Raw genomic sequence first — 12748 nt, forward strand, 5'->3', positions numbered from 1 at the left:
AGTCCCAAACATGCTCAATGGGGGACAGATCCGGAGATCTTGCTGGCCAGGGTAGTTGACTTACACCTTCTAGAGCACGTTGGGTGGCACGGGATACATGCGGACGTGCATTGTCCTGTTGGAACAGCAAGTTCCCTTGCCGGTCTAGGAATGGTAGAACGATGGGTTCGATGACGGTTTGGATGTACCGTGCACTATTCAGTGTCCCCTCGACGATCACCAGTGGTGTACGGCCAGTGTAGGAGATCGCTCCCCACACCATGATGCCGGGTGTTGGCCCTGTGTGCCTCGGTCGTATGCAGTCCTGATTGTGGCGCTCACCTGCACGGTGCCAAACACGCATACGACCATCATTGGCACCAAGGCAGAAGCGACTCTCATCGCTGAAGACGACACGTCTCCATTCGTCCCTCCATTCACGCCTGTCGCGACACCACTGAAGGCGGGCTGCACGATGTTGGGGCGTGAGCGGAAGACGGCCTAACGGTGTGCGGGACCTTAGCCCAGCTTCATGGAGACGGTTGCGAATGGTCCTCGCCGATACCCCAGGAGCAACAGTGTCCCTAATTTGCTGGGAAGTGGCGGTGCGGTCCCCTACGGCACTGCGTAGGATCCTACGGTCTTGGCGTGCATCCGTGCGTCGCTGCGGTCCGGTCCCAGGTCGACGGGCACGTGCACCTTCCGCCGACCACTGGCGACAACATCGATGTACTGTGGAGACCTCACGCCCCACGTGTTGAGCAATTCGGCGGTACGTCCACCCGGCCTCCCGCATGCCCACTATACGCCCTCGCTCAAAGTCCGTCAACTGCACATACGGTTCACGTCCACGCTGTCGCGGCATGCTACCAGTGTTAAAGACTGCGATGGAGCTCCGTATGCCACGGCAAACTGGCTGACACTGACGGCGGCGGTGCACAAATGCTGCGCAGCTAGCGCCATTCGACGGCCAACACCGCGGTTCCTGGTGTGTCCGCTGTGCCGTGCGTGTGATCATTGCTTGTACAGCCCTCTCGCAGTGTCCGGAGCAAGTATGGTGGGTCTGACACACCGGTGTCAATGTGTTCTTTTTTCCATTTCCAGGAGTGTATTTTGCACTTTTCTAGAAAATCTAGCAACCTCTTATGAAAAATTTTTTCTAGTATTTTCGAAAATGTAGATAGCAAGGCAATAGGTCTATAATTGGCTATGTCTTCTTTCTTACCCTTTTTGAACAGTGGTTTCAGTTTCACTGTCTTTAAGCAGGAAGGAAAGACTCCATTTGTTAATGAACTGTTGAAAATGTGGGCTAATGGTATTGCAATGAGGTCACCCACATTTTTAATGACATAATCTGGAATCTCATCCACACCTGTTGAAAATTTTGTTTTTAACTCTCTAATTGATAGTATAATTTCCTGTTGGAGTAAAAAATAGGGAGTTGCAGTTTCTATTTTGATTTGATGGTGTTGTAGCAGGATTTTTATTTGAAGATTTTATGTCAGAGAGTAATTTTTCACTAATATTTGCAAAGTATGTATTAAAAGCATTGGCTACTTTTTCTGGATTTGTAATTTTTTTGCCATCTTGGATTACCTGGAGATTTACATTTTGGGAGGTCTCATTTCCTACTTGTTCCATCTTCCACATGGCTTTCATTTTGTTCCTGGCCATTTTTATATGGTGATCATTTGTTGTTTTTTTAGCTTCCTTTATGACTTTGTGAAGCACTCTCTTATAATTCTTGAAATACACCAGAAATTCTTCTGTAACATTTTGTGTTTTTGGGATTTTATAAAGTCTCCTCTTTTCAGCACATGATTTTTAATGCCTTTCGTCAGCCATGTGACATTTCTTTTTCTAGTTTTTAATGTTTGGTTTTTAACTGGAAAAGAAATATTGAAATAATGGGAGAATATTTTCATGAACATTTCAAACTTTTTACATGTGTCCTCATAGTTGTCTATATCATTTCGTGTTTCTTTTTTTAGTAAGTGCCTGAAGTGTTCTAGGTTGTGCTTGCTAAAATTTCTACCTTTTCTTGTCATTTGTTGTTCAGTATTTCCTGCAGTCTCTACTGGGAATTCAATAAACTGTGCATAATGATCACTGAAACCTCTATTCATATTTCCAGATTTGTATAAATATTTATCTGTATTTATTAGTATCTGATCTATAGCACTGCTTGACGATTTGGTGACTCTGGTGGGGGACTTGATAGTTGTGTGTATATTGTATGTTTTTAATAAGGCCTCAAGGTTTAATCTGTCTTTTTGAGTTCTTGTTGAAATCTATATTGAAGTCGCCACATATGATGATTATTTTACTAACTATTTTTATACTGTTAAGTGCCTTCTCAAGATTTTCAATGAAAGTAATTAAGTATCCATCTGGGCTTCTATATATGCAAATAACAATTATATTTAAATTTGTCAGTTGTGTAGTAGAAATTTCGAAGTTTTGCTCTTCCCCTAGCTGGTTAGTGAACTTTAAATTATCGTGTTTGACGTCCTCTCTGACATATATGGATGTTCCTCCATGCATGGAGGTTTTCCTACAAAAAAAAGATGAAAGGGTAAAGCCCTTTATCCTTGTGTGATGTAACATATTTTCTGATCACCAGTGCTCACTAACACATATAATTGACACTTCTTTTAGTCCATCTGATAACAATATTTCTATCTCAGTAACTTTATTTGATAAGGTTTCTACATTTTGGTGCAGGAGCATAAATTTCGACGATGACTTATTTATTAGGTTGTTTTGGCCTACCTTATGTTCGACAGCTGCACATGACATATCATTTTTAATACTTTTACAATTGAAGTTTTCTTTCCAGAGTGATGTTTTAGAAGATGAAATCAACATTTCTCTGGAATCACTTGCCATAAAAAAACGTTGTGGTTCTTTCCTGTTTCGTGTTGGCCGAGTTGACTTGTAGTGTGATGGCGTTTCTGCTGTAATTTTTGGAGTTGTAATTTGAGGAACTGCAACTAGGGTAGATGGGGATCCTCTTCTTGCCGCTTCAACACTTCCTGAAGTCATTGGAGTAATATGCTCTTCATTTGAAATTGGTGATTCCATTGCTGCTGCTGCTGCTGCTGCTGCTTCTGCTGCTACAATTGGAGGCTGCACTAAGCCTGGCTGATTTTGGTTTAATTGTTCCATGATTGCATCGCACAGTGCTACTTTCCCTTTCATGTTTCTATGCAATCCATGGGTAGTGAAATCTTCCCTTTTTTGACTGTCTGCATTAATATATGTCACATTGCTGAAGAGCTTGCATATTTTCTCGAACTTTCAGTTAGTTGCTTCGATTTCTGCATTCACACACGATGTTTTGATGAGGTCATGTCTCATAGGGATGCTTATTACGAACACTTTAATGTCCATAAGTTTTGCCAATGTTTCCCTTAAAGATTGCAAAGCGAATTTTGCCTCGTTCTTGTAGACATCGTTTGCGCCAGCTAAAATAATGCAAGAGTTACAACTTCCATGGTTACTGTGTGTGTCAATATGCTGAGTAACTTCTCGCAGTGGAGCACCTGGCTTCACAAATCCAATAACACTTTCATTTATTAGTTTTTCGTTCATGATCTTTGCCAGTCCTTTTCCATGACTATCAGAAAATAAATAAATAATGCCAGCATCTTGTTTTTTACGTTGAGTGTTTTCGTTTGTTGTTTTCGGTTCCGAAACTTTCGTTTGTATATTTGCTTCGCTTTGTCTGTTCATTTTTTCTGATAGCACACTGAATCTGTTTTTGCACACGATGTTAGAATCAGTCAATAACTTTCTTTGAGAAATTGACAGTTTACTTTTCACTACCGGTATGTTTGGAGGTTTGCGGTTTCGAGGAAAGTTTGATCTGTTTACATGCTTTTCCGCTACCACGCTAGAGTTGTTTGTCTGCACACATTTTTGTTTACTTTCAGTTCCTTGCAACAGTTTTTCTTCAGACGGCTGTATTCCATGATTTACTACATTCGATTTTTGCACACTGTTTTTTTGTATTAAAGTTACACTGCTTCTTTGAGATTTATCTTCCTGGATAGAGTTTTCTTCAGTCACTGATTTCCATTTTCCTGTGGAGGCCGTGTCTTCTTGCTTCCCGTATTTTCCCGATTGAAGTTCTTTTATATCCTGTTTTAGAGTACTGATTATTAATTGTAGACTTTTTATACGTTCATTTAGCTTTGATATCTCGTCCTTACAACTCATACACGATTTCTTTTTTCCATCGAATTTTACTTTTTTTCGCGGAGTTACACGATTTACTTTAACACTAGCTGCCATCTTGAAATATCAGTGTATAATCACTAAAACAGCTCTGTAATGTTGTGTTCTGCTGCTTATGTTTTCTTCTTCTACTTTCAAGCAATGCTTTTGGGGGGGGGGGGGGGGGGACCATTCAAATAATAATAAAATTGTTGAATTTATCAGAGTCTCAGTTCGCAATTGTCATCTTCCTACGCCATGGAGACAGACCGGTAATTATGTACTTCTTTGGTCATTGTATCACCATTAAGTCCTCTGTAGCTATCATCAGTCCCAAACACATTATTGAAGTCACTCACCTTGTCTTTTATAAAAAATCTCATTTGTGATGGCACTATTTGTTCTCTTATTTTGTTGCTTTAATTCCCATGTTTCACTTCCGTGAAACAGAGATGATTTTATTCTGATTTTTAGAGATTTCTTCTAAGTGTCACTTTATGCATGCATTCAGTTTGTACTGTTTTTTTAAAAGTTGTCTTCGGTGTCCATGTTACTCTCATTAACAGGTATATTGCAACCAAAATATTTAACTGAAGTTACCAATTAATTTATTCCCTTATTAAACATTATTTTGGCTCCTTGTAAGTATTCGCTATGTGTAGCTATTGTTTTTAATCTGCAGCAAGATGTTCAGATGTTGTATGTACCTCGTATTTTATTCATTTCTGTTACTTTTATTTGTTTGTAAGTTGTCTTATTAATCCACTGTTAACAAGCAACTCATCTGTGAACAAGAAAGTCATAATATCATTGTTACTCTTTAAGTATGTTCCTTTGGAGTCTGTCGTTTGCCACTCCTGCAGAGTCTAATAATAATAATAATAATAATAATAATAATAAATTATTATTATTATTATTATTATTCAACATCGAATAATCAAATACAATCCCTAGAAATAATACAGTTTCAGGACATCATACAGATTATTCTTCTGAATACGTCAGTTTATAAATTACAAAACTAAAGATTTGTTTGTACTAATAAATTTTACATTTTGGTGGATTTTACATTTGGTGGTATACAATCACGATATTACAAATATTGTTTTTATGAACATTATATTAGTTGTAGGTTACTTAAAACTATGAGCTTGACATACTTATGAAGCACTTTCCATATGGATATAATACTCATCTAGGGAATAAAAAGGGTTTTCAATTAGAATTCTTTTTAGCTGGTGTTTTAATTTGTTAGTAGGAAGGGCTGTGAGACTTTTTGGTAGGGCATTGGCTAGCTTCAGCCCAGCATGAAGTGAATTTTTTTCATATAAAGCTGTTCTGTGGCTATTTACATGGTATCTGAACTTTTGCCTTGCATCATACTGGTGCAGGTCACAGTTAAAATTTGGATTTATTGTTTTCACAAGCAATATAACTTTCAATATGTATACACCTATAATGGTAAGCACACCTAATTTTGGGAACAGATTCCGACATGATTCTCGAGGTTTGGCACCACAAATAATTCTGATAACTTTTTTCTATAGTATTAATAATGTACTTTGGTTGGCTTGAGTTGTTGCACCCCATATTTCTACAGCATAGTTTAAGTTTGATGAGAATAGGGCATGATAAGCAGTTTTTAGTACACACATGTCCTTACAATATTTGCTAATCATATTTATAGCAAACACATTATTCGACAGCTTACATGCTAAGGAATCAATATGCATGTCCCATTTGAGGCTGTCCTGAATTGTAATTCCCAAGAACTTTGTCCATTTTTCCTTTTTTACAGTGTCATTTCCTATGGATAGTTTCATGTCAAATTCTATTTGTTTCCTTGTGTTAAATTCCATCATTGCAGTCTTTGAAGCACTTACATTTAGATGGCTTTCATTAAAATACTTGACTATTTCATTATTTACACTGTTGCACTGTACCTCCAGACTCTCATAGTCTTTGTGTTTACACACTATTGATGTGTCATCTGCATATAATATTTTTGTACAGTTAGGAGAACAATACCGAATATCATTAACATAAATCAAGAGTAGAAGGGGTCCCAAGACAGAACCTTGAGGCACTTCATATTTGATATCAGTAATTTTAGATTTGTAAGACCCACTGTTTGTTTTAAGCAAGACAAATTGTTTTCTATTGCTCATATACGATATTAGCTCATAGCCAGTTCCTCTGATACCCAGGTTCCACAGCTTGTCAAGTAATATGGTGATGTTGACACAATCAAAAGCTTTTTCTAGAACCAGGAACACTCCAGTTACATACTCCTTGTTCTCTATGGCCATTTTTATTTTGTCTATTAATTGTGCTGCTGCTACTGATGTTGACTTGTTTTTCATAAAGCCATTCTGATTTTCAAATATTAAATTGTGTTGACTCAGGAATGTCATTAGTCTAGTATAAATAACTTTCTCAACTACCTTAGAAAATGCAGGTAAGATTGAGATGGGGTGGTAGTTTTCAATTTTAGATTTATCACCTTTCTTGTGAATTGGGGTTACTTGTGCTGTCTTTAGACTATCTGGGAAACAACCTGATGCAATTACATCATTTACTACTGTGGCCATGGCATCAGATACGTTGTCTATGCATCTCTTCAGTGTACTGATAGACAATCCATCATAGCCTGCTGATTTTGTATTTTTTAATGACATTACTATGTTTTTGACTTCCTTGTTATTGGTTGGGGCCAAGTATATGGTTTGTTTGATTGGAATGCCCATATATCTATGCTGAAGATTCTTAAAATGGTCATTTACAGATTTTCCAACAGAAGAGAAGTACTCATTAAAAACATTTGCAATCTGACATTGACATTTCATGATATGCCCTTAATGGTTTATAGTAAAATCACTTGTTGATCTGTCCTTACAATCCCTAAAGCTATTTATTACTTTCCAAACAGCTAAACCTGTGTTAGTAGAGTTTCTTAACATTGTGGCTACATATTTACTTTTAGTTTCTAGCAGAAGATCTTTATAGTAATCCTGATAGTTCTTAAATTCTACCTTTAGTCTGTTGTTATTGTTATTATTTATCATTGCATATTGGAAAAGTCTTAAGTTTCTCTCTTGCTGTTTTTACTTCATGATTTATGCAGTTTTTTTTTGTATCTTTTTGCAGTCATTTACTGTAAAGGTCATTTCTGGACATGAGACATTGAAGCAATAATAAAAGTCTGATGAAAACTCACTGAAAGTAATGCTGTTTTTTTTCACCCCATTGTACACTTTTTAGCAAACTGTTGAAATCTTTAACATTGTCATCATTGGTCATTCTTTTTGTCATGTATTGTTTCTCTTTTCTATTGACATGAAGATTTTCAGCTTCTATCAATACCTGTACTGCGTGGTGGTCAGAAATGGCAAGCTTCAGAACTGATGCACTGCATGTAAAGTGGGACATGTTAGTTATAATGTTGTCAATGCATGATTTTACACTATTGACCTCTCTAGTGGGCTCGTTTATCAGAAATGCTAAGTTAAATTGAGCTAGTATTAGCATTAGTTTTTTAGACACAGTCATTGGACAGAAAGTCAATGTTTATATCTCCAGTTAGTATTATGTTAACCCAGCCATTTTTATTACAGTGTTTACTGTCAATGTCAACAAGCAGGTCATTAAGAACATCAAAGAAACGATCTAGGCTACCAGATGGAGGTCTGTATAGGCCTATAATAATTAAGTTCTCTTTCCCCCACTTATAATTAATTGCTGCTAGTTCTATTACACCCTCAATACTGAAAGCACTTACATCTATTACACTATAATTACCACCACTGGCTGCAAAGATAGCTACCCCACCACCACGTTTCTCTTTTCTACTGAAGGCAGAGCAAAAGATCATGGAAAGTGGCTTACATACACTAATTAGCTCATCTGTGTACCAGCATTCGCTTATAACTAAAACATCAGGGTTATCAATTGCTGCAGTGGTATCCAACTCGTTGTGCTTATTGCCAAGACTTTGAAAGTTCTGCTGAATTAATTTGAAAGTGAGCTTGGATTGTTGAACGCTTGATGGACGTGTCACCTTACAAGAACCACTTATACATTTATCCCTAAAAAAGAAATATCAGTTGACAGAGTGGGTTTGGTATTTTTCACTATCCATTGGTTCAAGTTGGTCTGTTTCCATGTACTTGGAGCCTGGGATGAATCAGCTTTACCTGGTGTTTTCAGCAGCCATTTGTCCAATGTCGTCTGTCTATACCCATTGCTGCAGTCTTCTTGTATTGTGGAGCACTCATTCTTCGAATGTGTGTGTTTTGAGAATACGTTGTTCCTAGCATTTACGATGATTTCACAAATAATGGACGCTAAGTGACTTTTTCCATGCCGATTGAGGTGAAGGCCGTGAGTGGTGTAAAGATCTCTACTGAAATGTTGCACGTTAACCATTTGTATATTTGCATAACGGTTGCAAATTTCTGCATATTGACTATTTGTATATGCTACTGCCCTGTTTACACACGAGAATTGAGGCAAGTCATACCTGTGTGGAATATTGAGAACAATGAAGTTTGAGTCATTTAGATGGTTTAGAGCAGTTTTTAGGGCATTAACAGCATGCAAACCATCGTTGTGTGCGATGTCATTTGCACCACCACATATTACAATGAAGTCTTCCTTCATTGTCTTTCGAGAGATATTGTTTACAGTTGAAAGCACTTGGTCAAGACGAGTGCCAGTTTTAATAAAACCTGAAGCATTCACTTCAGTGTTTATGCTTTTTATTTCGTGTGCAAGGCCTCTAAGATGACTATCACACATTAAACATACGTTTATTCTTCTTGCTGCATTTGTGGTGTTAGTTAAATTAACTGTCGTCTTGAATGTTGAATTTACCTTGCTTCTGTTTACGAGTGGCGGCTTTGGCTGGCGAAGTTCCACATTTTGCTTAATAACAGGCTTTTTTTTCAGATGGTGCACCATTTGATCTTTTGTGGGTAGGCCTACCGTTTTTTGGAGCATGGTAGGAGAATTTATTACTAAAGGCGACGAAATGATTGCGCTATGGTTAGCGTTATCGGTACACACAGAATGTGTTGGAAAACTTGAACGGAATCTTCGGTCACTGTGTACACTTTATTTCTGTTGAATTCACTTACGCCCTGCTCGGCGGTTTTTAGTTTTCTGTGATCATTTTGAAGACATTTGAGTCTATCAGCTAACACTTTGTTTTCTGCCAAGGATCTGCGCACAATTTCTTGCAATGAATTAATAGTTTCAACTAGTTTTGCTTTGCCAGGATGGACTCCACATGTTACACACTTAAATTTTGATCTGGATGATTTTTCACTGCGAGTTTTTTGCGTGGCACTAGACTTGAAACTTTGCAAAGCACTTTTGTTGATCATCTTCTTGCTATTGATGCCGGATAACATTTGAAAATTCGAAATAACTGGAGGCACAAATTCACTAAACCTCTCAATCGCCGCCATCTTGCTTTGTTGAGGTCACACGACACCAATAGTATTCTCGTTTCAACAACAAGAACACTTGTCATAAACAGAAGTCTAAAACTTGTTATAAACTTATATGGGCTGGGTATGCTGCCTTGGGGAAACATAGGCACAATTTTAAAGTTTTTATGTCATGTAAGTAGTATATTACCAGTTTTGAATTACTACTGAATCAGTTGATCTGTTTAAAAAGGAAGTTAAAAGGTGATACCAAAACACTAGGTATCTAAATTACAAAGCAAACAAACTTCTGTACACAACATTACTTATTTGAACACATTACATGGTAAGTCGTCAACTGAACAGATTCAGAGAGGAATTTACAATGTAATTGTATTTGCTCTAACTGAAGGCTACAGTTAGCTACATAATGGTAAGAAGATGAGTAATCTTAAATCAGAGACATTAAAAAATTCACAAAATGAGAGTGAGTAGAGAGAAAGCCTTCTCAAAGCTAAAACCACAAAAATTTTTAACTACTGGTGTAGATAAGTGAGGTTTGCACCAGAAGCAGGATAGAATAAGTCGACCTGCAGACAAAAATGGTGAATAGCAAACTACTAGCTGGGTGTTAAGTTTGTGTACCAAACTGCCATAATGAAACAACACTCATATCAAACTATTATTAGACATGTACAAACTGCCTTGAAAAGAATCCTAACAAATGAAAAAACAAAAAAGCAGGGAGAAGAGAGGCATGATAACAGATAAGAAAAGACTTTAAAAAAGTCATTGTTATGGAAATCAAAGAACATAAAGACAGGTATCAAAATGTTTACCTGTGTGTGCCATTTTGTCTGCATTTTTTAAAGGGACAACCAAAAGCTGTTTTGTTACTGAGTTATCAGTAGATACACCCCTCTCGCCCAGTTGAGTTGACGAGTACTATATTATGTATTACAGTGCATATAGCTGTATGTATAATTGTAGATTTGTAATTTAGTTTCCTTCTATTTTGATATCCCCTTTTACCATTTTTAAAATACTTCATCTGATGATGACTTGATAATACCTGTAACTTCAAACTTGTAATATTACTGTTTGTCTTACCTGAGGCTGAAAAATATAAGAATAGTAATAAAAGAAAACTTGTTACAAACCTTCACCAACTCTCAATGACTTTAATTAATGACAATGTGTACAAAACAAAGACTTTTAAGATTGATTGGTTTTCTGGTTCATCTATTTGAATGAAAATCATAATGTGACTTTGTTAAAAAGCTGATAAAAGAAAATACTCCAGCAACCAATCTCGCAGTTGACTTACATTAACATTTAAGATCAACTGCCCAACCAAAATCAAGAGTTTATTCACATGTATGCCATTTCTGTGTTGGGTTGAGAATTGAACATTGAACATTGAGCATTGAATATTTCTGTGCAAATAAATATGAATGATTTAAAGAATGTACTTAATGTAATATAAATAATTTAAGGAATAAAGGGGACAGCTCACCAAATAGTGGAGGGGCTGAGTCATTCATTGTCATGTAAACAAGTTCTCAAACTTTTTTGTATATTTATTGTTGACTCAGCACCTCCACTATTTGGTGAGTTGTTATTTTTATTACTTAAATTATAAATAAATACCTAATAACCACTGTGTGCAAAACTGAAGAGAGGGGTCAACAAGTTGTTCAAGTTTTCAGTAATTTATTTTCTACACTGTCATAGCCACAACAGTCTGAACTGCATTGAGCACACATTTTATACTTTTACCATATTTCTAATTACGTTTTAAGGTGATACTTTACTTTTTATAGCTCAGGCCAACTTACCTCATTTTTGCAGTTAGTTACTAAATTTAATTTTGTATAAAAGTCAAAATTTGTAGTGAATAAAACAGAAAGAAACATTCCACATGGGAAAAATACATTAAAAAACAAAGATGCTGTGACTTACCAAATGAGAAAGCACTGGTAGATAGACACAATAAAAAACACACAAACACACACACAAATTTCAAGCTATCGCACCCCACGGTTGCTTCATCAGGAAAGAGGGAAGGAGAGGGAAAGACGAAAGGATGTGGGTTTTAAGGGAGAGGGTAAGGAGTCATTCCAACCCCGGGAGTGGAAAGACTTGCCTTAGGAGGAAAAAGGGACAGGTATACACTCGTGAACACGTGTGTGTGTGTGTGTGTGTGTGTGTGTGTGTGTGTGTGTGTGTGTGTGTGTGTGTGCGCGCGCGCGCGCACGTGTGTATACCTGTCCCTTTTTCCCCTAAGGTAAGTCTTTCCGCTCCCGGGATTGGAATGACTCCTTACCCTCTCCCTTAAAACCCACATCCTTTTGGTCTTTCCCTCTCCATCCCTCTTTCCTGATGAAGCAACCGTGGGTTGCGAAAGCTTGACATTTGTGTGTGTGTCTGTGTGTTTTTTATTGTGTCTGTCTACCAGCACTTTCTCGTTTGGTAAGTCACAGAATCATCATTTGTAGTGATCTATTTATGTTCCTAACTGAATGTTAATTATTCTCTAGACGATTCCAGGAGGCCTTGCAGATGCAGATGTCAATGAAGAAGGTGTCAAAAAAGCTGCAGACTTTGCCCTCACCAAAATTGACAAGACATCAAATTCAGCATACAGACAGACACTAGTTCAGATTCTGAGTGCAAAGAAGCAGGTGAGAACATAAAAATATTTATCATTACATTCATTGTGCTGTAGGCATCACAGTGTCGTAGCTGAGATTCAACTTTTAATTCACTGGAAGGAAGAGTAAGAGTACAGTAACTGCCTGACTTCTAAATGGTTTTCTAATTGCTTCACAGTGTGGTATAGCATAAACACTGGTTGACTATTTTTACAGTATAACTTCTCCTGTAGGACAAGACTCCACATTCTAACTGAATTGGAACATCGAAAAAATGCTTACTTAGGGATAATCAAGCAAAGGAAACTCGAAGTTGGAATGTCAACAAGTAAAGCACAGATTTCTACTTAATGTAAAGATGATACATTAAATTACAGACAGGCACATCTTTATGGTAAGCAACAATCTATCCTTTCTTTATGTTGTAAACTTAGGCATAATTGGATGTTTTTATGGACCTCATGCCTC

The 12748-nt window shown here is 37.2% G+C and overlaps 1 protein-coding gene across 2 annotated transcripts in view; it reads left to right on the forward strand.

Annotated features, from left to right (window-relative positions):
- Nucleotides 1-12748, forward strand: part of LOC126189039 (T-kininogen 2) — a 171458-nt gene that overhangs the window by 87874 nt on the left and 70836 nt on the right. For both annotated transcript variants that reach the window (XM_049930889.1, XM_049930890.1), the window contains exon 8: nucleotides 12167-12310. In XM_049930889.1, coding sequence (XP_049786846.1) covers nucleotides 12167-12310 — 144 coding nt within the window. The remainder of the gene's footprint in view (nucleotides 1-12166; nucleotides 12311-12748) is intronic.

Source organism: Schistocerca cancellata, chromosome 5 (genome assembly GCF_023864275.1).
Source record: "Schistocerca cancellata isolate TAMUIC-IGC-003103 chromosome 5, iqSchCanc2.1, whole genome shotgun sequence".
Lineage (NCBI taxonomy): Eukaryota > Metazoa > Arthropoda > Insecta > Orthoptera > Acrididae > Schistocerca > Schistocerca cancellata.